This window comes from Macaca fascicularis, chromosome 20 (genome assembly GCF_037993035.2).
Source record: "Macaca fascicularis isolate 582-1 chromosome 20, T2T-MFA8v1.1".
NCBI lineage: Eukaryota > Metazoa > Chordata > Mammalia > Primates > Cercopithecidae > Macaca > Macaca fascicularis.
In genome coordinates, this window is record NC_088394.1 from 20,266,377 (window position 1) to 20,294,349 (window position 27,973).

The window sequence follows — 27,973 nt, forward strand, 5'->3', positions numbered from 1 at the left end:
TAAAAATATCTAACAGCTTATTTAAATACTACTGTTGGAGATTGATTTATCTGGCTGTTTTCTGAATGGCTTATTCTTATTTCATCTTCTATTAATGAGAAAATATCTTAAGCACAGTGTATCCCAAAGTGTGTGATGTATATTGTGATTGGCAAAGTGATGATTTTAGGTAGTACATGAATGTGACATTGAAGAGCATTGAAATAATATTTAATGAGAAAGTTATTCCCTTTCCTTTTCATTCAGTTTTCTTTCATTTCTTTATATTAAAAACAGTTAGTATGTCTTTAATATTTTAACACTTTTCCAATACTTCTAATTCTCCTCCCACACTGCCCCCACATTTCTTTAACAAATAGAGCAGGTCTAGGCTCAGAGCCTTGGTCAATTATATAGCAAGAATTTAATAAGAGTACTTTGATTTCATTTTATTTTCTTTGTTACCTCCTAATTATAGCAATGATAATTAAATTTCCTTTTTTTTAACTGAGATATAATTTAACATACCACACATTTCACCCACTTAAAGTTACAATTAAGTATTTTTTACTATCTTCATAGAGTTGTACAGCCATCACCACAATTTTAGAACACTTCTATCATCCCAAAAGAAACCCTATAGTATAATTTCCCTCCAACTCCTGAGCCTTTGACAACCGTTAATCTGTTTTCTATATATAGATTTACCCATTCTGGATATTTCCTGTAAGTGGATGTGCAATATGTGGTCTTTGTGACTGGCTTCTTTAACTTAGCATAATGTTCTCAAGGTTCATCCATATTGTAGCATGTATCAGTACTACATTTATTTTCACTGCTTAATGATACTGCCATTGGATAGACTGTTCATTGGGTGATGGACATTTGAGTTGTTTCCACTTTTTAGTTATTATGAATAATGCTGCTATGAACATTCAAGTACAAGTTTTTTGTGTGGACACATGCTTTCATTTCTGTTGAGTATATACCTAGGAGTATAATTGCTGGGTCACGTGATAACTCTGTGTTTAACCTTTTGAGGCACTGTCCGTCTGTGAAAGCAGCCATACCATTTTACGTTCCCACCAGCAATATACGAGGTTTCCAGTTCTTGCACATTCTTGCCAACATTTGTTATTATCTTGTTTGAATATATCCATCCTAGTGGCTATGAAGTGGTGTCTCATTGTGATTTTGATTTGCATGTGTCTGTTGGCTGATGATTTTGAGCAACTTTTCATGTGCTTATTAGTCATTTGTATAGCTTCAGAGAAATGTCTATTCGGATCCTTTGTCCATTTTTAAATTGGGCTGTATTTTATCATGGAATTATTGGAGTTCTTATATTCTGGATGCATAAATTTTATTTTTTTAATTTATTTTTTTAAGTTGATGTGGATGTGTTTTATAGGTCCCAGGCACCATACTAAGTGCTTTTTTGTATATTAACTGGCAATCCTATGATATATGAACTAAATTTTAACTCCATTTTATAGATGGCTTTTTCTCTATTTATTTTAACATATTTATAACCATCTTTTTCTTGAGGTTGCACTACTGTCACATGAGCACGTAGTGAGGGCAGTACTGCTGACACCTATAAAACACCACTGATAATATAGATAAGGTAGGCTGCAAGTATAGTGTCTCTGAGATTTGGGGCTGCCTTTCTTCTCTGGGATAGACCATATTTTGATTCTTTTAATTGCGATTAGTTGGAAATTTCACAGTACTGGGAATCAGAAATCGGTCAAAGGTTTGCCTAGCCCCGTTTGTTCCTTGTCAAACAAGATTTAGATGTTACCTTTACTGCTCCAGCCTCTGCCTGAAGGTAGAAGTCTTCAACAATTCAGATGCTTTTGGGTCTCTGAGCTAAATATGCATGGTTATTGACTCAGGGTACACAAATAGAGGGAGTACCTTAAGTCTGTAGCTGAGCCTCTGTAGGAAACACGTGATTCCAGAAAATGCAGGCAAGGCTCTGAATAGATGTTTCAGAGGAATCTTGAGGGTTGAGTTGGGTGGAGGGACATGTATGGTGAATGTTACTTAAACTTGCTTCCTGCTGTGAAATCCTTTTATATCTCTATTATGATGGAATCTCATTCCTATTTTCTCTTCCTGTATTTAGGAAAGAAAGATTTCACATACAGTTATTTGCATACTTTATTCATTCTTTCTTAGCGCTGACATGGAAAGGGCCTAATGACTTTGAGTTTAGCCATGATTTAGTTATCTCTTTTCTCATGAGGAGGAAAAATTGTTACTTGGCAACTGCCAGGAAGTTCAAGCCCCAGAATCTCCTCCTAACAGCAAGCCTAAGTTATTCTTTCAATATAAAAATGAGTAGATGGTGAAAAACTTGAGGACAGAGATTGTATCTTATTTAGTCTTTGTATTTCAAGTGTCTAACATACCGACATATCTGACTAAAATATCTAGTATTTTAGTTTTACCTGCTTGAATCTAAGAGTGATGTTTACCATCTCTATTCTAAAGGCAAATATTTTCTTCCTTTTTTCCTAGGTTTTCCTGAGTGTGAAAACTTTTTACTTACCAAATGTAATGGTTCTATAGCAGACAATAGTCCTCTCTTTGGACTTGACTGTGAAATGGCACGTACTACTTTTGATTTTTCAATTAGAGTGTTACAAGCTGAGGTCTAGTAGAAAATGATTTCTTGAGTCTATTGCACCAATGAACGAATACATTCATTTCTAGTATTCTGTTTTAATAGCTGAAAGTAGGTCCTTTTACTCATACTTTAGAAAACTTAGATCTGTATTCCAGAATAAAGAATAAATATCACATAAGTGGCTGGGTGCGGTGGCTCACAACTGTAATCCCAGCACTTTGGGAGGCCGAGGTGGGTGGATCATGAGGTCAGGAGATCAAGATCATCCTGGCCAACATGGTGAAACCCCATCTCTACTAAAAATACAAAAAATTAGCTGGGCATGCTGGTGCACACCTGTAGTCCCAGGTACTCGGGAGGCTGAGGCAGGAGAATCGTTTGAACCCAGGAGGCAGAGATTGCAGTGCGCCAAGATTGCGCCACTGTACTTCAGCCTGGTGACAGAGCGAGACTCCATCTCAGGAAAAAAAAAAAAAAAAAAAAAATCACATAAGTTTTCCAAGTAGTTACTATGTTTAATCAAGTCTTTGCACATTACTATAAGTTGATTCCTTGTGTTTGAACAAGTATTTTGTTGTTGCTGCTATGAGGACTTTGCCTTAATTGTTGGTTTGGCTTAGTTTTACACCTTGAAGACCAGAAGTAGGATTTCTCTCCTTAAGTTCCCCTCATGCTTTGCTTTATCTAATTGTAGTAAGCCTCTTTTCAAAGACAGTGCATCCTCTTTCAGTACTCAGGAAACAGTTTCTCAATTCTTAATAGAGTAACTAAGACCTAGAACTTGAGAATCTGACATATCAGGGTGTATATCCTGTCCTTGCCTGTTAGTGGCTATGTCACCTTGGACAAATTCCCCTAACATATCAGCCTGGGCTTCTCCCTCTGTGAAGTGGGGGTAATAATAAAGACTACCTCAAAAGGTAATTATGAGAGTGACATATATAAAATGCTTAGTACAGCACTAGCTGATAATAGAATGGGCTTAATAAAAATTACCTATTAGTGGTATTTAGCATAATACTGGATATAGTACACACTCCATAAATGGTAGATACAATTATTAATACTATTTGCATTCATCTTCCTTGTGCAAATTACACTGTGTTGATCCTCTTAAGTGTAACATTCAGCAGCCTGCCCAGCTTTAATTTCACTCACACTAGATCCTCTAGTAAGCAAGTTTGTGCCATTGCTGCAGGGACCCTGGTAGATTAGAATAGATGGCAATTGACATAGTGCAAATAGTAAGAGGAAGCAATACCTTCCGCAGTTCAGCAGATTGACTACATCTTGGTCTTTCAGTGCCTCACATCTAAGGGGAGAGAGCTAACACGCATCTCACTGGTTGCTGAAGGAGGCTGCTGTGTTATGGATGAACTGGTCAAACCTGAAAACAAAATTCTGGACTACCTCACCAGGTATTTTTCACCTTGTCTTCAGCTCTTCTGAGAGCTATCAGACTAGAATGGAATAATTCTTAAGAAGAATGGCCCACAGCTTCAGTTTAGTTGGGTTTTATCTACTTAAGTATTATCAAAGATTAGGGCATCACATAGGTATATTTTAATGCTGAAATTGCACAATGTCAGTGTATAATGCTCTTGCCCTTCTTGATCTTCAATCTTCTTGTGACCTAAGTCAGCAGAATATTATCTTCCTTGTTCCAGAATCTCCCAATTATAATCAGTATCTACAACTGCCAAACAGCTGGAGCTTTGCTTTCTGATAAGACCTCATCTGAAAATCTGCAAATCATCATTTGGCAGTCAAGTGATGTTAGAGCTTAATCTGCCTTGACCCCCAAAACACAAACAAAACTATTATTTTTCATAACAGAAATTCAAAGCTCAAAATGTTAGTCTACTTTTCCAAAGATTAGCATGTAATTTCAGAATGTACACACAGTGACTAGGCAAGAAGCCAGTGAAACATTACTGTTCCCATCCATTGAAGTGGCACCGGTAGATTCATGACTACTTAGGGACAGAGAGGCAATGATAGTGATAAATAACTGTCCTATTAGCAGACTTGACAGATTCTTAGAGAACAGTCATGTGTGGCAAAGTTGTATGCACAAGCATGTTTGTCACAGTATTGCAAAAATGTAGGTATATAAATGTCTGAAAGTAAGGGATTAGTTAAAATATGTTGCATCTGTATGATGGAATACTCACTCTGTAACCATTTAAAAGGATGTGCTAAAATAGATTTATTGATATGAAAATGTGTTTACAACATATTACAAAGGATAGATTTGTTAAAAAGCAGCTCATGCATTATGATTACATTTTTATAAAAATTAAATATATACCTGAATCTATATCAAAAGTATGGAAGGACATTTAATAAAATGTAAAAAGCGATCATCTCTGAGTGATAGGATTATGACTAATTTTTAATTCTTATTTGTCACTTTGGACAGTAAGCATATATATATAAACTATAATTTTTTAAAATGTTATTTTTAAAATGTCTTTCCAGAGAGGAAAACTTGTTAATATCCTCGCCTGTCCATTTCTCTTTTTTTATTGAAAGCTTTTCAGGAATCACGAAGAAGATTCTTAACCCAGTGACGACCAAACTCAAAGATGTACAGAGGCAGTTAAAAGCACTGCTTCCTCCTGATGCCGTATTAGTGGGCCACTCCTTAGATTTGGATCTCAGAGCACTGAAAGTGAGTATCTGATTTAGGACTTTGTATTTTCAGTATAAATGCCTGTTCCATTTATCTCAAATCTAAAGTCTTGGGCTTTTCTCCCCCACCCTGCTAGCCCACTTGTTTTTTCCTTTAGCATAAGACATTACTCATTTTATTCTCTTTCTTCCTCAGATGATACATCCATATGTTATTGATACATCATTGCTTTATGTCAGAGAGCAGGGCAGAAGATTTAAGCTGAAGTTCTTAGCCAAAGCTATTTTGGGGTAGGTTTGCTTATATACGGTAATATTGTTCTGACAAACTGCATGCAAGTTAGCATATAGTATCTAATTTAATGCGTATTGCAAAATTCAGGATTTCTGCTCTCTTTGTTTATAAACATTATATTTTTGCATTTCTTATGAAATGAAGAAATTGTAGCAATAGATACAGGGGTTTACATTCATAGTTGAGGCTTAATGGATAGAACTGAACCATGAAGGCAGAAGAGGTAACCAAAATTTCAAAACATACCTATATGCCTATACAAGATAGTGTAACATACTTATACTGTCCTATTGTATTAAGACACATATGTACAAAGGTGTTCATTATAATATGGTTTAAAATAGCAAAATAGAAAAACCTCAAATATTCTAGAAGTCTGAGTAAATTATGGTTATCTATATTATTGAATATTTTGTTGTTCAAAAGAATATGATAAATCTGTATGTTATATGGAAACCTCTCTAAGACACTCCTGAGAATAAGAGATGCAGAGCAAGATTTATATATGCCTCAATATTTATATGATATAGATTAGATTTAGTTCTATCTATAGACATAGGCATATATATATATTAAGCTTTTTAAAAACACCTAAGAAAGTATTTAAGTATGTATAGACACTTATATACAAATAAAAAAGTTTCAGGAAGGCAATTTTAAACAATGGTTAGATCTAAGAAATGGGCCTGCCCCATTTCTTAGAGAGGGGACTGGCCGGGGAGTCAGCTAGATGCTTTTTGTTGGGTAGCCTTTTGTCCACATGCTATGCTTGCTGTGAACAAAGCCATTCCTGATTGTTCTGCACCCCCAGTGCCTCTTGCAGGGCCTGGCAATTAGCTGGAATAAAGGAACCTTGATTGTTGTGATGCAAATCTAATTACCAGAATTCTAACATTTTATATGTAATCACAACACTTGAGGTGGTTGAAAGAGCCTATCATTAAAAGTGCTGTGAGTATGTCAATTTTATACTGACTTTCCAGGAAGGATATACAGTGTCCAGACAGACTTGGTCATGATGCCACAGAAGATGCTAGAATAATCCTTGAATTGGCTCAGTATTTCCTTAAGTATGGCCCAAAAAAGGTTAGTATCTTTGACCAGTGTGTTCACCTTTCTTAAAATCAAGGACTAAATCAGTCTATCATAGACTACCAACTCCTGTTACCTATTTTATGAAAATGGCAGTGTGGGCTGGGTGCAGTGGCTCACGCCTATAATCCCAGCACTTTGGGAGGCTGGGGCGGGCAGATCACCAGGTCAGGAGTTCAAGACCAGCCTGGCCAATATGGTGAAACCCCGTCTCTACTAAAAATACAAAAATTAGCCGGGTGTGGTGGTGCATGCCTGTGGTCCCAGCTACTTGGGAGGCTGAGGCAGGAGAATCGCTTGAACCAGGGAGGTGGAGGTTGTAGTGAGCTGAGATCGTGCCACTGCACTCTAGCTGGGCAACAGAGCAAGACTTCATCTCAAAAAAAAAAAAAAAAGAAAAGAAAATGGCAATGTGATTGAAGCCTAGCATATATTTTGAATTAAGACCCTATCACTAGCATAATGTAGTGGTTAAGTATATAGTCTCTGCAGTTGGGCTTATCTGTTTTAAAATATATGTTCTACTATATGTCTAGCTGTATAATCTAGGGCAATTTCTCTGAACAACATCAGTTTTTGGATGTATAATAGGGGAATACACACTTTTCTAGGATATTGTTGAGAGTAAATGAGATACTGTGTATAAAGTTCTTAGCACAGTGCCTTAAATATATTAAGCACTATACTGGTGGCATGGTGATTATTGTAGTTAATACTAATAATTGTAATGATTATAGAAATTCTGCATAGATTTTAGTTTTCTTAGAGTAGGGGGAGCATACAATTGTTTCACCAGCAGTTCAGTGGGTACAGATTAGAACAGCACATAAGGGAGACATGGAAGAGGACATAGTCTCTGACAAACTTTATTATAATGCATTCTAACCTATTAGATTGTCCCATTGCATAATACATTCCATCATGACTCCATTATGAAATAAATTGTACTCCACATAGAATAATAAGCAACAGCCAGACTTTGTGTCAGATAGTAAAAAGACATTCTAACAGATCTTCTTTGAGCATATAGATAATAATAGCCACCACTCACTGAGGTCTTAAGTGTATTATTCTAAAATGCCGTATAAACATTATCTTATTTAATCCTCACAACAGCCCTGTGAGTTAACCATTATCATTCCAATTTTATACATGAACCTTTTGAAGTTATCAAAGGTTAGATAACTTATCTGAGGTCCCACAGCCAGTCAGAGGTGGAACCAGAATTGAAACTCATGTCTGTCACATTCTGTCTTTTATCTATACCAGGGGTTAGCAAACTTTTTCTGTAAAGGCCAGTTAGTAAATATTGTAGGCTTTGCAATTTTGCAACTACTCAACTTGCTGTGATACTGCAAGAGCAGCCATAGACATTATGTCAACGCAGGTGGGCACAGCTGAAATAAAACTTTATTTATTTACAAAAAAAAATATGTATTAGTGTTTGCTAATCTCTGCTCTCAATCACTACAGCAGGTTCTAAAACCCTTTTGGTCTCATGACTCTTTTGTTAATGTGGGTTATATTGTTACCCACGCAGTGGTGAGTTCAATCACTTGGTGGGTGTTAACCCAATGACCACTACCAAAGAAGATTTATTTTTTTATTTTTATTTTTTTTGAGACAGAATCTCACTCTGTCTCCCAGGCTGGAGTGCAATGGTGCAATCTCTCTTCACTGCAGCCTCCACCTCCCTGGTTCAAGAGATTTTCCTGCCTCACCCTCCCAAGCAGCTGGGATTACAGGTGCCTGCCACCACACCTGGCTAATTTTTTTTTTTTTTTTTTTTTTTATTAGAGTTGGGGTTTTACCATGTTGGCCAGGCTGGTCTCAAACTCCTAACCTCAGGTGATCCACCCATCTCGGCCTCCCAAAGTGCTTGGATTATAGGCGTGAGTCACCATGCCTGGCCCAAGGAGGATTTAACAAGGGGATTTTATTACTTTGCAACAAGTAATAACACCAGGGATAGTTTCCAAAGCACTATCTCCCCAAATGAAGGCAAAAGCAGGGCTTTTATTTTGCTAGTTGGCTGAGTCATTGCATGTGTAAAGGCAGGGTTTGTTCCTTGACACATACATGTATAGAAAATAGAGAATAAGTTCCTCCCTAAGTGAGATTTTTAGTATGGTAATGCAGAGAGTTTGCCAAGTTCATCTCTAACTTCAGGCATCTCTGGTTCCAGCTGGTTTTTGTCTTGCTGTAGCTGGTCTTCTTCCTGTACCCTTTTGAAACAACAAGGTGCAACAGGGGTTACACTTTTATAGTGTGCACCTGAAGACCCAGGGACTCTGGGTTATAATATCTATCAACATTTACTATATTGGAAATTGCATAAATTTTAATATTAGTTTAAGATAAATAAAAAACCATTATATATTAACACAAATCACTTTTTTTTTGAGATGGGGTCTCACTGTGTTGCCTAAGCTAGACTGGAACTCCTGGGCTCAAGGGATCCTCATACTTCAGCCTCCTGAGTAGCTGGAACTTCAGCATACACAGCCACTCTGTCCAGCTACAAATAACTTGCTTTTATGAAAAAAAGAATTTTCCATAAAAATTAGTGGAAAGAGCATCATTGTTTTAGGTATTTCTGTGAAACCTTTTAACATCTAGCTTAATAGAAAACAAGTGACTTTTCATATCTGCTTTACATTCAGTCTGTTATGTCACATAGTTGGAGAAGGAAGGATCTCACCCCTTGTGAGATCTCTGGAAACCCCAGGATTCCCAAACCACACTTGGGGAGCTTAATTATGCTTGATTTCCAGTGAAAATTGTATCTCACTTGGATAAAAACTAACCAAATCTGAATTAAGCATGGGCTTTAGTTAATAATAATGCATTACTATTGTTTCATTAATTGTGACAAATGCACCCTACGAATCTATTACTAATAGGTAAAAATGGGGGTATGCTGTATGGGAACTCTGTACTATTTTCATAATTTTTCTGTAAATCCAAATTGATTCTTTAAAAAGAAGTTTATTTTTAAAAATTTGTAACTTTAAAAATTATTCTCTCTACATCACAACTCCCTGGTGGGCTCCCACTTTATGGAAGGAGAAGAAATATCAACTCGAATAGACTTCTCATGATTTTGTGTTAAACTAATAAATAGTCTTTTAAAAAATTTTTCTTGTAAAGCCATTCTTTTATCATTTCCAAAGTTGCATGTTTGCAGAGAGGTAAATTTTAAGTGACCGACTATTGGATGAGTGATGAACCAAAATTGTCATCCTTTTTCAATCAGCCCTACTTGGCCCTTCCCCACATTCATGTAACAACATTTGTAGCTGGTAACAGATTGCCGTTCTTGGCTAAGCAGCCATAAACCATCTGGTAACTGTTGAAGCCATCCCAGGGCTGTGGCAATGGCAAAGCCACTGCCTAAGAAAAGAGAGAACATTATTCAAGTGGATTTTTTGCTTTTCGTTATTGTTGCTTTTTGTTTTGTATTTCTTTGAGCATCAAATGCTTTGCAAGAAATTATATTTTTACCACTTTATTTTCTTCAAGATTGCAGAACTAAATCTAGAAGCACTAGCTAATCACCAAGAAATACAAGCAGCAGGCCAAGAGCCTAGAAACACAACAGAAATACTTCAGCATCCAAACACAAGGTAATATTTTCAGTTTGAAACAAGAGCAAAGACAAATGGAGTATCTAGTTTCTTGTTTAACAACACCTGAGAATGTTTTTATCCTCTTTTGAGTCTATTGAAAACTATTTACCAAAAAATAAATAACATCTATCACAAAAACCACAGAAAAAATACCACCTTCTAGCCTTAATATACAGTATTTAATTTCTAATTTTCTGAATCTAGTGGCTGGTCTAAAATGATATCCTTGACCAAAAGAAAAAAAAAAATGATTGGAATATGTTGAACCTAGGTAGCACTGGGAAAGATGATAGACTAGTTGGTATTTTGGCTAGAAGAGTCAATCTGTAGCCTTGTTGTATTGCCCAGACTATGAAAGACACACACACAGACTCAAAAGGGCTTTGTCTCCAGACTATGGCAAATGTATCAGATCTTTAGCATTTTGCCTACACTTTGATAGAGAGCTTTGGGTATATTTCTTGTTTATCCTTCCTCTCTCTATTGAAGCCACACTGTCTAAAACAATTTTCTATGATGATGGAAGTGCTCTACATCTGTGCTATCTGGTTTGGTAGCCGCTAGTCACATTTGACTAGTGCAGTTGAGGAACTGAATTTTTAATTTTATTTAATTTTAATAGCTATATATTGCTAGTGGCTACCATGTTGTGTAATGCAGGTATAGAGAAATAACTGTCAGGTTCTGGAAAACTGCTGTTCTTACCTTAACTCTTCTACTTCTTTATAGTGTTTTAGAATGCTTGGATTCAGTGGGTCAGAAGCTTCTTTTTTTGACCCGGGAGACAGATGCTGGTGAACTTGCGTCTTCCAGAAACTGTCAAACTATAAAGTGTCTTTCAAATAAAGAGGTGAGTGTCCTGCTGAACCTTTGCAGGTTATATTCAAAGCAGAGGGGAATGTAGCCCTTTGCACCCCATGCAAGTGTCAAGCTTTTTTAAATCAGCAACCCTGGCTACAGTTAGTAAGTCTGGCTTCTGTCTCACATCTTGTATGGAGTACCTAAGTCCTCATAGGAGCAGAACTGTCAGCTGCCAATGCCTGCTTCCAGAGCCTAGCAGGCCTCTGGGTTTGGCCTTGCATATGTATTTGAGTTTCTGTTGTGTTTCTGGTTCATGGAAATGTTTATCTTGGTTTTGAGCCTGGCTATATCTTTTCAATTTTTTTCTTTTTATATTTTATCTATCATTGCTGTATGTTAAGTCAGAGAGGCTGCATCAAACATGAGCTTACTGTGTTATATTCAGAAGATCTGTGTTTTTTTTTTTTTAACATTTTGTTTGGAAATAATTTCAACCTTACAGAAGCATGCATGAATGGTAGAACACCTGTATACCTTCTATCTAGATTCACCTTTTTTAGCACTCTGCCCCAGTTGCTTTATTATTTATGTGTACCCACATGCTTATGCTCTCTCATGTACACACTCTCTTCCTTCCTCTCTCTGTATGACATTTCCTGATCCAATTGAGAGTAAGCTGCATATATCATGGCCCTAAATACTTCAGAGTGTATTTCATGAGAATATTATTTTACATAACCACATCTTACATAGTTACCAATTTTAGTAAATCTAATATTGTCCTGGTACCTTTATCTACTTTTCATCTGTATTCTCATTTTCTTGGCTGACCAAATAATGTCTTTATAGTTTGTGTTTTCCCTTTAAAACAGTATCATTTCTAGGGTCATGTATTACAATTACTTGTATCTTTTTAGTCTCCTTTAAAGCTGGAACAGTTCCTCAACCTTTCTTTGTCTTTAATAACCTTGATACATTTCGAGTAATGCATGCCCCCTTCCCTTTTTTAACAGAGTTTTGCTTATTTTAGGTTTGTGTGGTGGTTGCTTATGATTAAATTCAGATTATGCATTCTTAGCCAAATTTCTTGGGGTCTTGCATCCAGAGGCAGTTATTATTCATCTGCCCCTCTTTTATGCTGTTTATTTTGATCACCTGGTCAAGGTGTTGTCTGCTTTCTCTATTGCAGAGTTCTTGTTTTTTCGCTTAATTCTAATAAATATGTGGGGAGATATTTTAAGAACATGCCAGTATTGCTTGAGCGCAGGAGCTCGAGGCTGCAGTGAACTATGATCGTACCACTACACTCCAGCCTGGGATTACGGGTGTGAGCCACTAGGCTCGGCCAAGTGTTCCTTTTTTATATGTCTTTTGCTTGAGCTTGTTGAGCTTTTGGAATTTGTGGGTTTATCATTTTCATCACATTAGAAAAAGTGTTGACCATTATTTCTTCTTTCACCACCTTCCCCTCCTTTGGGCACTCCCACTACATATGTATTAGCCGTTTAAAGTTGTTCCATAGCTCACTAATGTGCTGTTCATGTTTTTTCCAGTCTTTTTTCCTCTCTGTTTTATTTTAGATTGTTTCCATTGCTATGTCTTTAGGTTTCTTATTGTGCTGCAGTATCTAATCTACTGATAATCCAATCCAGTATACTTTCACCTCACACATTGTATTTTTTACCTCCAGAGGTTAACTTTTGTTCTATTTTATATCATCCATGTTTCTAGTTAACATTCAGACTTTCCTCTAGCTTCTAAATTCCAGAATATAGTTACAATAACTATTTTAACATCCTTCTCTATTAATTTGATAATCTGTGTCATTTTTAGATTAACTTAAATTGATTGGTTTTTTCTCCTTATATGGACTGTATTTCATTCTTTGCATTCTGGTAGTTTTTTGTATTGGATGCTGGACACAGTGAATTTTAATTTGTTGGGTGCTATATATTTTTGTATTTCTATAAATATTTGTGAGCTTTGGTCTGGGATGTGGAAAAGTTACTTAGAAACACTTTGGTCCTTTTGGATCTTCTTTCTTTCTTTGCTTCCTTCCTTCTTTTCTTTCCGGTTTTTTTTTTTTTTTTTTTTGAGACGAAGTCTCGGGCTGTCCAGGCTGGAGTGCAGTGGCGCCATCTCAGCTCATTGCAAGCTCCGCCTCCTGGGTTCATGCCATTCTCCTGCCTTAGCCTCCCAAGTGGCTGGGACTACAGGCGCCCGCCACTGCACCAGGCTAATTTTTTGTATTTTTAGTAAAGATGGGATTTCACTGTGTTAGCCAGGATGGTCTCGATCTCCTGACCTTGTGATCCGCCCGCCTCGGGCTCCCAAAGTGCTGGGATTACGGGCATGAGCCACTGCGCCCGGCCTTCTTTTCTTTCTTATGTTGCCCAGGCTGATGTCAAACTCCTGGCCTCAAATAATCCACTCACTTCAGCATTCCAAAGTGCTCGGATTACAGGGGTGAGCCACTATGCCTGGCCAGATCCTTTTGAATTCTTGCTTTTAAGGTTGGTTAGGTGGAACCAGAGTAAATTTTGTCCCACTACTAAAGCAAAACCATACTAAGTACTTGATCTCCATAAATTATGAGATTTTACACTCTAGCTTTTGGGAATCTAAACTATTCCTGGCCTTGTGTTAGCCCGTGTGATTGTTTCCTCTAATCCTTTTGGGCGTCCTTTCCTTGACCTCGCATAGTTTACTTACATGGATACACTAATCCCTACTCAACTGAATATTTGAGGGGGATTGTTTATAGATCTATCGGTTTCCTAGCTTTTAAGGATCACTGTCCTTCATTTTCCGATATCCTGAGAACTGCTGTTCTTAGGATTTTGGTGTTTTTTTTTTTCTGCGCACTTACATGGGCCTCAAGGGCTCTTTGGGCATTATTATTGTTATTGTAATAGACTTTAATTTTTAGAGCAGTTTTAGGTTCACAACAATATTAAATGGAAAGTATAAGCTGGGTACTGTAGCTTACACCTGTAATCTCAGGACTTTGGGAGGCCAAGGTAGGTGGATCTCTTGAGTCCAGGAGTTTGAGACTGACCTGGGCAACATGGTGAAACGCTGTCCCTACAAAATATCAGCCAGGCTTGGCGGCATGTGCCTGTTATCCCAGCAGCTCAGGAGGCTGAGATGGAAGGATTGCTTAAGCCCGGGAGGTGGAGGTTGCAGTGACTGACGTATAATCGCACTACTGCACTCCAGCCTGGCGACAGAGTGAGACCCTGTCTCAAAAAAAGGAAAGTACAGAGAGTTCCCATTTACCCCCACACCCACCCACACAAACAACTTCCACCACTATCAACAACCTGTACCTGAGTAGTACATTTGTTAAAATCAATGAACCCACTATGACATATAATTACCAAAGTCCATAGTTTACATTAGGGTTCTGTCTTGGTGTTGACAAATGTATAGTGACATATATCCACCATTATATATCATATATATCATACAGAATAGTTTCATTGACCTAAAAATCTGTGATGAATGTGCTCTGCCTGTTGGAAACCACTGATTTATTTATTTATTTATTTATTTATTTATTTTTTTTTTTTTTTTTTACTGTCTCCATAATTTTGCCTTTTTAAGAACATCACATAGTTGGAATCACATAGTATGTAGCTTTTTCAGACTGACTTCTTTCACTTAGTATATGCATTTAAGTTTTCTCCATGTCTTTTCACTGCTTTATGGTTTTTTCTTTTTAACACTGAATAACTATATATTTCCTGGATTTACCACAATTTATCCATTCACCTGCTGATAGACATTTTGGCTGCTTCCAAGTTTTGGCAATTATGGACAAAGTTGCTATAAATGTCTGTGTGCAGGTTTTCATATGTACATAAGTTTCCAACACATTTGGGCAAATACCAAAGAGTGCAGTTGCTAGATTGTATAGTAAGAGTATGTTTAGTCTTGTTAGAAACTGCTGAACTTCCAAAGTGTCTACGATTTTGCATTCCCACCAGCAGTGAATGAGAGTTCCTGTTGCTCCACATTCTTTTCAGCATTTGATGGTGTCAGTGTTTTGGATTTTGGCTATTCTGATGGATATGTATTAGTGTCTCATTGTTTTAATTTGCAGTCCCCTAATGACATGTAATGTGAAGCATCTTTTCGTATGCTTATTTGCTATATATATGTCTTCTTTGGTCAAGTGTCTGTTCAACTCTTGCCCATTTTTAAAATTGCATTGTTCATTTTCTTATTGGTGAGTTTTAATAGTTCTTTGTATATCTGAATAACAGTCTTTTAACAGATAAGTCTTTTGCAAATATTTTCTCCCAGTCTGGCTTGTCTTCTCATTCTCTTTAATCATATATTTTTTATAGTTTATTAGTTGTTGGAGGAGAGAGGGTAACTCTAGTCTTCTGTTATTCAATCTTGGCTGGGGATGGAAATCCTTGTAAGTTGTATTTGAGAAATTTAATGATAGTCTAATTTTCTTGGCTTTGTAAGTTATTTTTACCGAGGATTTACTTTTCCCTTTTTGTTTAAAGTCTAATTGTTTTACTAAGCTATGTCTCAGAGTTGATCATTCCAAGTCACTTTTTCTTGGTACCTGAGGCGCCCTTCAACATATAGCTTATAGTTTCTTTTATTCCCAGAGGTTTTCTTGGATTGTATTTTCAAGTATTTGGTTCTATTGCTTTAATTTTCTTCCTCATAGACTTCACTTATGCATGTATGTTGTGCCCCCTTGGCCTATCTTTCATTCACCTACTTTCTCTCTGATGCTTTTGATTTCATTTGTACACTCCTAATTCTTTCCATGCTTTTCATTAATGCCTTTTATTAAAATTTCACTTGAATCTATTCTTTCTTGACAACTTGTAGTTGCTTTTTCATATCCTCAAGTGCTTGGCTGCTAATATTCAATTCAGTTTATACTGTAATGTTAACTGTATCCTTTAGCTCCATGGTTGATTTTTTTTTTTTAGGGGGAATAATTTTCATCAGCTGAAATGCTTCGATTCTCACTTTATTTCTTGGTTTTTGTTTTTGTTTTTGAGACAGAGTGTCACTCTGTTGCCCAGGCTGGAGTGCAGTGGCATGAGCAGAGCTCACTGCAGCCTTGACTTCGGGGCTCAAGCAATCCTCCTGCTTCAGCTACCCGAGTAGCTGGGACTACAGGCATGTGCCACCATGCCCGGCTAATTTTTAAATTTTTTATAGAGATGAGGTCTCATTATGTTGCCCAGGCTCATCTCAAACTCCTGAGCTCAAATTATCTTCCCACCTTGGTTTCCCAAAGTGCTAGGATCACAAGCATGAGCCACCGCGCCCAGCTGTTGCTGTTTTTTTAACAGTAGTTTAGATTAATATGGTCTACTATTTTCTAATTTTACTGATTTGTTTTTGAATAAGGTTTTCATTCAAGAGCGTCTCTTTTACTCTGCCTTCCTCAATGCAGTTTTTTGTTCTTCTTCTGTGCTCTTCCTCTACTTATCAAAGGATTCTCTCTCCCTTTCCTCTTCTCCCTCTCTTCTTATTGCAGCAAAAAACATAAAATTTACCATCTTAACTGTTTTTAAGTATACAGTTCAGCAGTATTAAGTATATTTATATTCTTGTGAAAGAGATCTTAGAACTTTTTTATTTTGCAGAAGTGAAACTTGGGCTAAGTTTCTTTGTATGCCTTGTGACTTATTGTTGTTGGTATTGTTGAGGCTTGGGCATTTGAATAAATAGCCAGTTGTCTTTACAGACTGCTTCGTGCAGGGGGAGACCTTCACCATTCAGCCTAGTTAGAAATTTCATGACCTCCCAAACCTGTTCTGGAGATTTGTCTTCTCTGGAGTTGTGCATGTGCCTTTAGTTGTTTCCTGAGCCCCTTGTCCCTACTTCTTTTCAGAGCCCATAATCTCTTTGTTCCCCTGGTTTCTTACTGCGGCTCTAACATGCCATGGTGATCACATCTGTTTTCAGTGGCTTCCAAACAAGGCTGTCAGTCCTGTCAGCCTTCTGAGTCATGCAAGACAGAAAATAGTCCCTCAGACAGCCCCCACACTACTCAGAACATTGGACACATGGTCCACTCTTTTGTTTCCATCCCAAGAGAGGATCTGTGGTGTGGGAGAAGCCCTATTATGTCAGATAGGGAAGGCTGTAAATGAGACCACAAAACATCACAAAGTTTCCTTTCCCATTTACTGGAAACCCTTCTTGGTTTCATGCTGGTCTAGGTACTATATAGCTTTTCATCTGGTCTCTACAGTTCTCTCAAAGGTGTTCTGGTCCATATATTGTTGTTAACTCATTGTCTCTGTGGGAGAGTAAGAAGCTAAAGTGAAGCTTTCTAGTTCTCCATTTCCAGAATGATGGTGTGGTGTTGACAGAAGGGAGGAATTTATAATATTGTTTGGACGGGTTGGCATTCTTCACAGCAGTGTCTTCAAGGAGTACCACCTTTTCTCTATATATCTGATTCTTCTCCAGAAGCACAGCTTCTCTGAGGCTGCCAAGCCTCTTGCTTGTAGTCAAGTGCTGAGAAATGTCAAAATCATGACCCATGTTCCTTATTTGGCATTTACTTGGAGTTTTTATTTTGGAGGTGATTTTTTTGTGCTTCATCTAATTCTTCCATGTCCCTTGATTATTATTATTATTATTTTAACCAAATCTATTAAGCCTCCTCTCCCTTGCTTTCCCTACTCACAGGCTTGCAACAGTTTACAATACTGGGAGTTATAGTTATTTATTTAATTACAGGTCATTGGAAAATTTTTGTAATAACCCTTGTCTCTTAGTAATGCTGAAGGTCTGACTTATATGTATTTTATTTTCATTCTTTTTATTGGTTCTGTGGTTCTTTGGGGAAGCTGTGTGGTTTCACCATTTTCCTCCAGACCTGGAAGTCAGCCCCATATTACCTCAGTATGGGTAAAAAGGCAACTACTATTTATATTATTGTGGCTCATATCCAGGAGCCGCAATAGAGTATGAGGTTCCTACCTTATCCAGGCTGTGCTGTTCTCTACAGGTTCTTGAGCAGGCCAGAGTGGAAATCCCCCTGTTTCCCTTCAGCATTGTTCAGTTCTCTTTTAAGGCCTTTTCACCTATCCTCACCGAGGAGATGAACAAAAGGGTAAGTGGATGAGTTCTGCTGAATGATTTATTTAGTGACTTTTTGTAACCTCTTATCATTAAGGAAAGTAATACATGCTTTATTTAATTTGTTGTGTCTTTCTCTAGATTTTTACTATCTGCATATTAACATCTAAAAATATTTTTATAAAAATGGGAATCAAACTATGCATACTGTTTTGCAACTTTATTTTTTCATTTAACAGTATATCTTGTACACCTTTCTGTATCACTACATATCTTATTTCCCTTGTTTTTAATGGCTACATAATATTCTGCTATATGATATACCTATTAACAGCATTTGTACTTTATACATTTTTGCTATTGCAAATAATACTTCAGTGAACATCCTTGGACATTTGGCAAGTATTTATGTCAAAAAAATCTTTGATGAATAATCCCATGCATTGACTCATGATTTCATTTCTCTTTTCACATTCATTCCCATACTATATTCTGTTGTTTTTCCTACAGATGAGGATCAAGTGGACAGAGATATCAACTGTCTATGCTGGGCCATTTAGCAAAAATTGCAATCTCAGGGCTCTGAAGAGGCTATTTAAGAGCTTTGGCCCAGTCCAGTCAATGACTTTTGTTCTTGAAACCCGTCAGGTAAGACTGGAAAATTCAGATTTCAATTTTCTAGATTAGTGTTTCACATTCAGGTGACTGCTTGGGCCATGCAGATAGCAAATATTCCTGAAGTAAGCTGGATTGCTACCAACTGGAGCGCGAGACATACGCTAATGAGAGCAATTGTTGACCCACAAGAATGTATACCCAGTATTGTGAGATCTTTTGTTGTGTGTGTTTAAAGAATTGAGACATCTGGCTGGGCGTGGTGGCCTATACCTGTAATCCCAGCACTTTGGGAGTTTGAGGAGGGAGGATTGCTTGAGTCCAGGAGTTCAAGACCAGCCTGGGCTATATAGTGGGACCACATTGCTACAAAAAATTTAAAAACAAGAATTGAGAACTCTGTCAATTTTCATATGCTGGCTCCCATTTTCTCAAATATCAGGCCATGCGAAAAAATATGTCTGCTGGTTGAATATAACCTATGGTCCTTATGATTGTACCCGGCTTTAAAAGATAAAATGCGCTTTCAAAAAGAGAAGTAACTTTCATATCTTAGAAAGTTACTTCTTTTTTTACAGAGTAGGCTCATGGCTTGCTTGGTTAAGATACAGGAGGAAGATTATGGGAGGGCTTTTGTTGTTATTGTTATTAGTTCTCTTATCTCTTAGGGTAAGTTTTTGGTATTGTAGGTTTGTATTTACATAAAAGCCCTTTAAAGAGATTAGTTTTACTTTAACAAAAATAATGCTTGCATATGGTTTTAAAAATTTATATAGTTCAAAAGGACTTCACAAGTTAAGTCTCCATCTTCATAGTCATAACAATACCATATCAATAAAGTTTATATATGAAGCAATAACATCATAAGCATATAGAGACATAGAAGAAATCATGAAAAGAATTTAAAAAGAATTAAAAATGGAAACAGTGTAATAGGATGTTTGTAGAATGATATACAATAAAGGTAACAATGGAGGCCTCCCGGGGGAAGAATTAGGCAGCTAGCTAATGGGATTAGGGGAAGACTTTACTGTAAATATATTGTTCCTTTAGAATTCGGAACTAGGTAACTATTAACTGGTGTATTACTATGTATGAAAGTGAAGTAAAAATACTTCTAAAGTGATGTAAGTGCAGGATCCTAGATATTTTTAAATGTGCTGTCTCTAAATTTTTTAATTTTTTTTTTTTTTTTTTGACACAGAGGCCCAGGCTGGAGTGCAGTGGTGCCATTTTGGCTCACCACAGCCTCTTCCCTCCAGTTCAAATGATTTCTCGTGCCTCCCAAGTAGCTGGGACTACAGGTTTGCACCCCCACGCCTGGCTAATTTTTGTATTTTTAGTAGAGACGGGGTTTCACCATATTGGCCAGGCTGGTCACGAACTCCTGACCTCAAGTGATCCACTTCCCAAAGTGCTGGGATTACAGGTGTGAGCCACTGCACACAGCTTCTAAATCTTTTATTAATGGCTTTTCTATGACTAACAATACAAATACAAAGATTGTCCCTGAGAAGATGGATTGGGGGATGAGAATATAGCAAGGGACTATAACATCTTCCTAAGTCTTTCTCTTGGTCCCTTTTTTTGGTTGCGGGGGTGGCGGGTAAAATACATATAACATAAAATGTACCTTTTTAACCATTTTTAAGTGGCATTCAGTACATTGACATTGTGTAGCTATCACCACCATCTATCTCCAGAACTTTTTCATCATCCCAAACTGAAATTTCCTATTAAGCAATAATTTCCTATTACCCCTTCCCCCAGCCATTGTTTTACTTTCTGTCTTTATGAATTTGACTACTCTGTATACCTCACATAAGTGAAATCATATAGTATCTGTCCTGTTGTGTCTGTTTTATTTCATTTAGCATGTCTTCAAGGTTCATTCATGTTGCAGCATGTATCAGAATTGCATTTTCAAGGCAAAATAATATTCCATTTCATTTATATACCACATTTTGGTTATCTATTTGTGGATGGACATTTGGGTTGTTTCTACCTTTTTTTTTTTTTTTTTTGAGATAGGATCTTGCTCACCCAGGCTGGAGTTCAGTGGCGTGATCACAGCTTACTACAGCCTCGACTTCCTGGGCTCAAGCAATCCTCCCACCTCCCAGCCTCCTGAGTAGCTGGGACCACAGGCGTGCACCACCATGCCCGGCTAGTTTTTTGTAAGACAGGGTCTCTCTGTGTTGCCCAGGCTGATCTTGAACTCCTGACTCAAGAGACCTGCCCACCTTGGCCTCCCAAAGTCCTGGGATTACAGGCGTGCCTGACTCTGGGTTGTTTCTACCTTTGACTGTCATGAATAATGCTGCTATGAACATGGTTGTACATAATATCTGTTCAAGTCCCTGCTTTCAGTTCTTCTGGGCATATACCCAGAAGTGGAACTGATGGATCAAATAGTAATTCTGTGTTTACTTTTTTGAGGAATCATTATCCTGTTTTCCACAGTGGCTATACCATTTTACATTCCTACCAGCAAAGAACAAAGGTTCCAACTTATCTGCATCTTCACTGACACTTGTTTTCTATTTTATTTAATAATAGCCTTCCTAATGGATGTGAAATGGTATCTCATTTGGGTTTGATTTGCATTTCCCTAATGATTAGTGATGTTGAGTGTCGTAGGCAATTTGTACATCTTTTACAGCAATGTCTATTTACTTGTTTGACCTTTTTTTTTCTTATTTATTTTTTTCAGTTCCAGCTACTCTGCAATGTTTGCCCATTTTTAAATCAGGTTGTTTGGGTTTTTTATTGTTGAATTGTAAGAGTTCTCTGTACATTCTGGATATTAATCTTTTATTAGATAGGTGATTGCAACTATTTCTCCATTCTGTGGGTTGCTTTTTGACACTGCTGTTAGTGTCCTTTGATATACAAAAGTTTTTAATTTTTATGAAGTCTAATTTGTCTATTTTTAATTTTGTTGCCTGCCTTTGATGTCATATTCAAGAAACCCTTGCCAAGTCCAGTGTCATGAAACTTTCCTATGGGAAGGCTTTTATCTCCATATTGATGCTGTGGCTCAGATAATCACAAAGATTTACTTACTCCGAGTTACCAAACAGAAAAGCAGACCATTTGAAGATGTAGCCTATCCAGTGGAAGAACTTATCCTTCCCAAGCTTATAAAGTTTAGCTAAAAGACAGACAAATGGGAATCTCTGCCCGAGACTTGCAGTGATGACTTTAGTGATGCATAATAAATATTATGAAAAGCCTGTTGGGTAGTTGCATTTTAAATGACAAAAGTTAGTTATTGTGTGAAAGCTAGTTCCTGAACTTTAGTGATCCCATTTAAAGTTGACAGTTTACAATCAATACCTGTGTAACCCAGCACAGCAAAGGCATCCATTCTGGTGGCTTTGGCCACTGTAGTTTGAATCCTTTCCCCAGCCCCTTCTTTAGCAGTTTGAGCTGGAAAGCAATGGTGAGGAAATCTTGGTCTTTCTGCAGCCTCATCTCTGTATACAGTATGAAGTCCTAGAAGCAGCCCAGCTGGCCATAGAGTCCTTGGATGGTATTCTGGTAGATGGTACCTGCATCAAGGTAGGGTGATAAGAGAAAGCTCCCTTTGCTCGGGTCTAGCCTACCACAGCCTATATGTATAGTGCCCCAGGACATGTAGCAAACACCCTCAAGAGGCCCAGGCATAAGACTTTGTTATGGAAAGTCTTCAGCCAAGTCTGACATTCTCCTGCTGGCAGTGACTGAAGATATAACAGCTTTCATTTGTGTCAGAAATCATCCTGTGATAGATTTGGGTCTTCCTTGCATTCTTTATTACTACTTAAGTCCCCAATGGTTTATTCTGGTTGGTTCTTTGCAGTTGCCCTTTTCTTCACCTTTCAGGGAGATCAAATGATGGTATTTTGAAGTTTCTTGTGCACATAAACAGAATTTCATTAAGGGTGGGTGGCAGGAAACTGAAGAGAATATGTTTACATGAAAATATGTATGTATTTATCAATTAAGTCTCTAACATAATTCTGTGAGACAGTTATCTTTAGTTTCCTTTTACAGAAAAGGAAAGAAACTGAAAAAGTGTAGGAAACTGAAAAATGAAGTTATTAGTAATGGCAAAAACTTGCTAGTATCCAACAGGCCTGAGGATTAAATTGATTTTCTACCACTAACATCAACTTTCCTTGGTTAGGTGCAGAGGCCTGTGACAGAGCTCACGCTTGATTGTGAGACCCTCGTGAATGAGCTGGAAGGAGATTCTGAAAACCAAGGCTCTATATATCTGTTTGGAGTGAGTGAAACCTTCAAAGAACAGCTGTTGCAGGAGCCCCGCCTCTTTCTTGGCCTGGAAGCTGTGATCTTGCCTAAAGATCTTAAAAATGGAAAGCAGAAAAAATACTGTTTCCTAAGTAAGTCTATGCTGTCGAATGTAGCTTTGGGGAAGGAAACTGGGGATGGTAATACCATGAGGTCAGAGAAGGGAAGATTCACCTCCTGGGCTGGACCAGGGCAGCAGTTCCTGATTCTGTCCTTCTCCTATGGCCCTGGCCAGGCAGTTTGGATGGGATCAACTTTCTCGGCCGTTAATAACAAGGTGGGGGTTCTTGCTTTCAGAATTCAAAAGTTTTGGCAGTGCCCAGCGGGCCCTCAACATTCTCACAGGCAAGGACTGGAAGCTGAAAGGCAGGCATGCTCTAACCCCCAGGCACCTCCATGCCTGGCTCAGAGGCTTACCACCTGAATCAAGAAGGCCCGCAGGGCTTCGTGTTGTACCTCCCCCTTTTGAACAGGAGGCCTTGCAGGTGAGTGAGTGAAGGTTTCTTGGAGAAGATGTCAGGAGAGTCCTGCTTGGTGACACTTAATCCTTTAATCTTTTTTTTTTTTTTTTTCTACCCTGGCCCTCAGTCTTATTTCACTCTCCAGCTTCTTCCAGTCCTGGCCACATCTCCTTTTCTCCCAGATCTCTCATACTTTTGCCCCCTCCATACCTGCTAAACTTAGGTTTTTAGTCTTCCAGATCTCCAAGGGACTTTGAGGGACCAAGGCAGGAAGTCAGAGAGCTGGATAATTATTCAGTGATCTAGTCTAGGGTTTCCCAAAGTGTGGTACATACACAAGATAAATTGTGGTTGTCATAGATGGTCTTTTTTTTGTTTTGTTTTCACTTTTATGATTATGGATTTGTCTTTTTATTACAGCTAAGACATCTGAATGGACTTGTTTTGCTAATACTTGTTAAAGTATACAACAACTACATTGAGACTATGATTTTGTGGATGGTATTAGTTAGACAAGGCTAAGGAATAAATTAACTCACTTGATGGAAAAATGTTAGAGGGATATACAAGCAGAAGAGTGGAGGTAGAAGGTGAATGGCTGAAGCTTGGGAAACCCTGTCTTAGTCTAATCTCTCATACTTAGCAGATGAAATGTAGGGGCTAGAGTTGGTAAGTCACTTGCCCAAGGTCACAAAGAGACTTAATGGCAGAAGCCAGACTAGACCCCTCATTAGCAATGTGGCTCCCCTAGCTTGGGGTCTTAGAAGACCCATCTGGAGGAAAGGATAGTAGCCGTCCTCCCCTGAGGAAGTCTTAAACCAACTTGGAGGCCTGGGGATGCTGGGTCAGCAGAGAACCTGCAGTGTGGGCTCCAGTGTTAGACATGGGATTTGTCTGGAACCTTTACTGGAATCCCACAGCCTTAGACCCGGAGGGAGAGTGTTGCAGCCCTTCCATAGGTAACGAGAGAGTGTTCTGGCTGAGTATTGACACGTGGCTTTGATCCCAGACTCTGAAACTGGACCACCCAAAGATAGCAGCCTGGCGCTGGGGCCGGAAGATTGGAAAGCTCTACAACAGCTTGTGCCCAGGCACTCTCTGCCTCATCCTGCTGCCAGGAACCAAGAGGTATGGACTGGAAAGGGTATCCCTTCAGGACTCTGTCCCCTGGATTTTGCTGATGTTTAGGTCCATAATGAGGACTTACATGAATCACCTCTTTAATTCTCACAGTTCTAAAAGATAGGCATTGTATTCCCATTTCACATTTATATGCTCTTGTATAACTACATATATTGGTCCCTCAGGGAGATAACTTATCCCCAGTTAAAACCAGGGGTCTTTATGTCCTTCTTACTCCTCTCTGGAGAAAGAAGTAGCTGGTAACCCCACTTGAGTAAAAAAAGTAAAGTCTCAGAACAAGCCCTAGGCTTAGGTGTAACCTCCCCGCATATGAGGAATGTGTTCCTGCCTTCTGTACCTTTTTCTCCATTGACACCTCTGTTTTAAGAGATAACAGGGCCTGGTTTGCTGATTCTAAGCCTGAGGAATACTGGAGCAGGACTCTGAGTCTAGTTCCAGCTTTATCACCTGTCTCCTCTGACAAGTAGCCAAGCTACTTCCCCGCTATAGATCTCAATTTCCTTTCAGTAACATGAGGGATTTGGAATAAATCAATTGATTTTCAAACCCTTTTAATTGTAAACCCTTTCTTGAAAGAAAAACCAATATTAAATCTTAAAGCATAGAGACGGGCAGTTTTGGAATGAGTGAGTGGGCAGCTAAATAAATGAGTGTATATTGGGGGAGGGAGGGAAAGATCGTAGCTTTTTTGAACAGTCTGAAAACCTTGGATTGTGTTAATTTTAAAAAGTTCCTTGAGATTCTGACATCTGGCTAGGTACAGTGGCTCATGCCTATAATCCTAGCACTTTGGGAGGCCAAGGCGAGCAGATCACTTGAGCTCAGGAGTTCAAGACCAGACTAGGCAACATGACAAGACCCCGTCTCTACCAAAAATACAAAAAAGCAAAAAAAAAAAAACCAAGCAGCCAGATTTGGTGTTGTGTGCCTGTGATCCCAACTACTTGGGAGGCTGAGGCACGAGAATCACTTGAACCCAGGAGGCAGAGGTTGCAGTGAGCTGAAATTGCGCCACTGCACTCCAGCCTGGGCTACAGACTGAGACTCTTGTCTCAAAAAAAGAAAAAAAAAAAAAATTCTGACATTCTAGGAGTTGATAAGAGCATGAATACCTCTGGCCTTGAAGCTGGATCAGAAATTCATTTCCTAGCATAAAGTTATTGTAACATGCATCTGAGGGCCATTAGGGAGATGGTCTACCTACTGGGTAGGTTGAAAGAACTGCTTTCTCTGAAAAGCAGAAACAAGTATTAGGTGTTTACATTGAGAGGGAAAAAAACATCTTAGACCAACATACTTTAAACAGGCTTGTGGGTAAGCTAATAGGAACAGGGTAAAAAGTGACCACAAGTTGCCAGTAAAAGCTTTTTGGTTAAGATGTGGGCTCTGGGGAACAGAGAGACTTGTCCTTAGGTAGCTCCTCAGGGGCAGTGTTATGGTGGTAGGTGGACTGGGTTTTCATGTTCCCACGTAGAATACTTAAATTGCAGTCCACCATTGTTTAGGTAAACTAAGTCAAGAGTAGCCCAAATCATTGTTCTTCCTGGATGTTCCACAGTGGGTGAAGCCAGAGGAGGAAGTGTTGGGGTCAGGGAGCAAAAACACTTAAGTTGTGACTGAGACAAAGATCCTCAGTCTTTGTCTGAGTTTGTTTGACAAGTTAGGAGAATTAAGCCCCTCTGGAAGCAGCAAATCCTGTGGTGAAGAACCTAAACTACTCCTGTCCTTTAAAAGTCACATTCTGATTTCTGTGGACATACTGATCAAACTCAGCAGCAGTAGCATGCATTTCCTCAAGCTATGGAGGCTTGCTGTGTGACTGACCTCTCTGGGCCTTGTTTGTGCAGCTGTGTCCGTGATGGCAGCAGATACTCTTGGGAAACATTGGGAAAAAAGCAATAGCAAAAACAATAGAAGGTTTCCTTAGGCTGGGGTCTTGATGCAGCTCTTAATCCTTACATTTTTGGTAGCTTCTTAAATTAATATTGAAAACAACAGTAATTTATCAAACCCAGGAACTGTGCTAAATACCTTTATATGCATTTTTGGTTGAGGTTGTTAGAATCTTTATTTAACAAGTGGAGAAAAAGTCTCAGATTAAGCAATTTTCCTAGGGTCACATAGCTAGTAAGTGCATAGTCAGGACTTGTACCCTGATGGTGTGTCTGACTCCAAAGCAACTCTCCTGCCCTCAAAGCTCTAGTTCTCCATACACAAAAGTCTAGTGTTTGAATGTTTAAGTTCAGACATCAGGTGGAGACAGATTCTGTGTTTGTCTTTCCTCATTTCTACCTGCTTTGCCTCAGAGAGCTCCTCAACTCTAACCCAGTTCCATGAATATGAATTACAAGGTGGCAGGGAACTAATAAATGGCTCCTAAATTCAAAGCACCATGCCAGGTTTTTTACAAGAAACATTATTAAATAAGTTAATGTTTTGTAATGTTTTTTTAAACAGCCCCCGGCAGCTAGCAGGTGCTACAAAAGTATGGAATGAACAAAGACTAAGACGCTTTAACAGCAACTTGTAAGGGCTCTAATGACAGATTGCTATTATTGATATGCTGGTTCTGTCACTTAACAGTTGTGTGACTTGAGCAAGTCATATAATGTCTATGAGCTTGTTTATTTTTTAAATGAGGATAACACTTGTACCTACATCAGTGAGCTGTTTTGAGGATTAAATGAGACAAGTGCTTAGAACAATTCTTGGCATGTAGTAAGTGCTCAGTGTATGTTTGCTATTGCCGATAGTCTTCACCAAAATCCCTGTGAGATAGTAATTTAAATATTTCATAGTTTATAGATATGCCTCATATCTCCTAATTGGTAAAGGTAGGATTTGAATCTAGACCTCTGAGACTCATCAGTGCTTTTTCCATTAAACTATCTTCAGCAGGCAGCTTTCCATAAACCTTCCTGCCCTTGCCCCATGGCACACACACACGTACTTGGAAAAACATCTTCTCTAACTAGGCATTTATAACCATTCATTCAACCTTATGGATAAAAACTTACCTTTGTTTCTTATTTATTGCAGCACTCATGGTTCACTCTCTGGCCTAGGACTGATGGGAATAAAAGAGGAAGAAGAAAGCACCATCTCAGGCCTGTGATCATGAGTCGGCCTGCCATGTTTCCATGTGCCATTTCTTACCCCTTGTAGGCAATGGCAAAGAATGTGGTCAGGCTGTAGTCTCTCCAACCAGCAGACAGCTGTTGTGGAAACTTGGTGTAGCAGCTAAAAGAGTTTAGTTTGTTTATATGGCATGTATAAGTTTTCAATAAATGCCTAAAGTTCAAGCATAGTATGGGGGTGT

General features: G+C 38.4%; 1 protein-coding gene across 36 annotated transcripts in view; it reads left to right on the forward strand.

The window, feature by feature from the left end:
* Window positions 1-27,961, forward strand: part of REXO5 (RNA exonuclease 5) — a 43,579-nt gene extending 15,618 nt beyond the window's left edge. For 9 of the 36 annotated variants that reach the window (XM_074027954.1, XM_045382993.3, XM_015442119.4 and 6 more), the window contains 14 exons: window positions 2,506-2,594; window positions 3,917-4,032; window positions 5,150-5,288; window positions 5,445-5,539; window positions 6,527-6,629; window positions 10,158-10,261; window positions 10,994-11,114; window positions 18,069-18,173; window positions 18,650-18,787; window positions 22,226-22,318; window positions 22,926-23,142; window positions 23,348-23,535; window positions 24,521-24,639; window positions 27,694-27,961. In XM_074027954.1, coding sequence (XP_073884055.1) covers window positions 2,506-2,594; window positions 3,917-4,032; window positions 5,150-5,288; window positions 5,445-5,539; window positions 6,527-6,629; window positions 10,158-10,261; window positions 10,994-11,114; window positions 18,069-18,173; window positions 18,650-18,787; window positions 22,226-22,318; window positions 22,926-23,142; window positions 23,348-23,535; window positions 24,521-24,639; window positions 27,694-27,769 — 1,703 coding nt within the window. In that variant the 3' untranslated portion in view covers window positions 27,770-27,961. Of the gene's footprint in view, window positions 1-2,505; window positions 2,595-3,916; window positions 4,033-5,149; window positions 5,289-5,444; window positions 5,540-6,526; window positions 6,630-10,154; window positions 10,262-10,993; window positions 11,115-18,068; window positions 18,174-18,649; window positions 18,788-20,785; window positions 21,992-22,225; window positions 22,319-22,925; window positions 23,143-23,347; window positions 23,536-23,931; window positions 24,122-24,520; window positions 24,640-27,693 lie in introns of those variants that run through there. The other 27 variants (XM_074027962.1, XM_074027964.1, XM_074027963.1 and 24 more) reach the window with 14 other exon arrangements.
* Window positions 27,962-27,973: the final 12 nt, after the last annotated feature.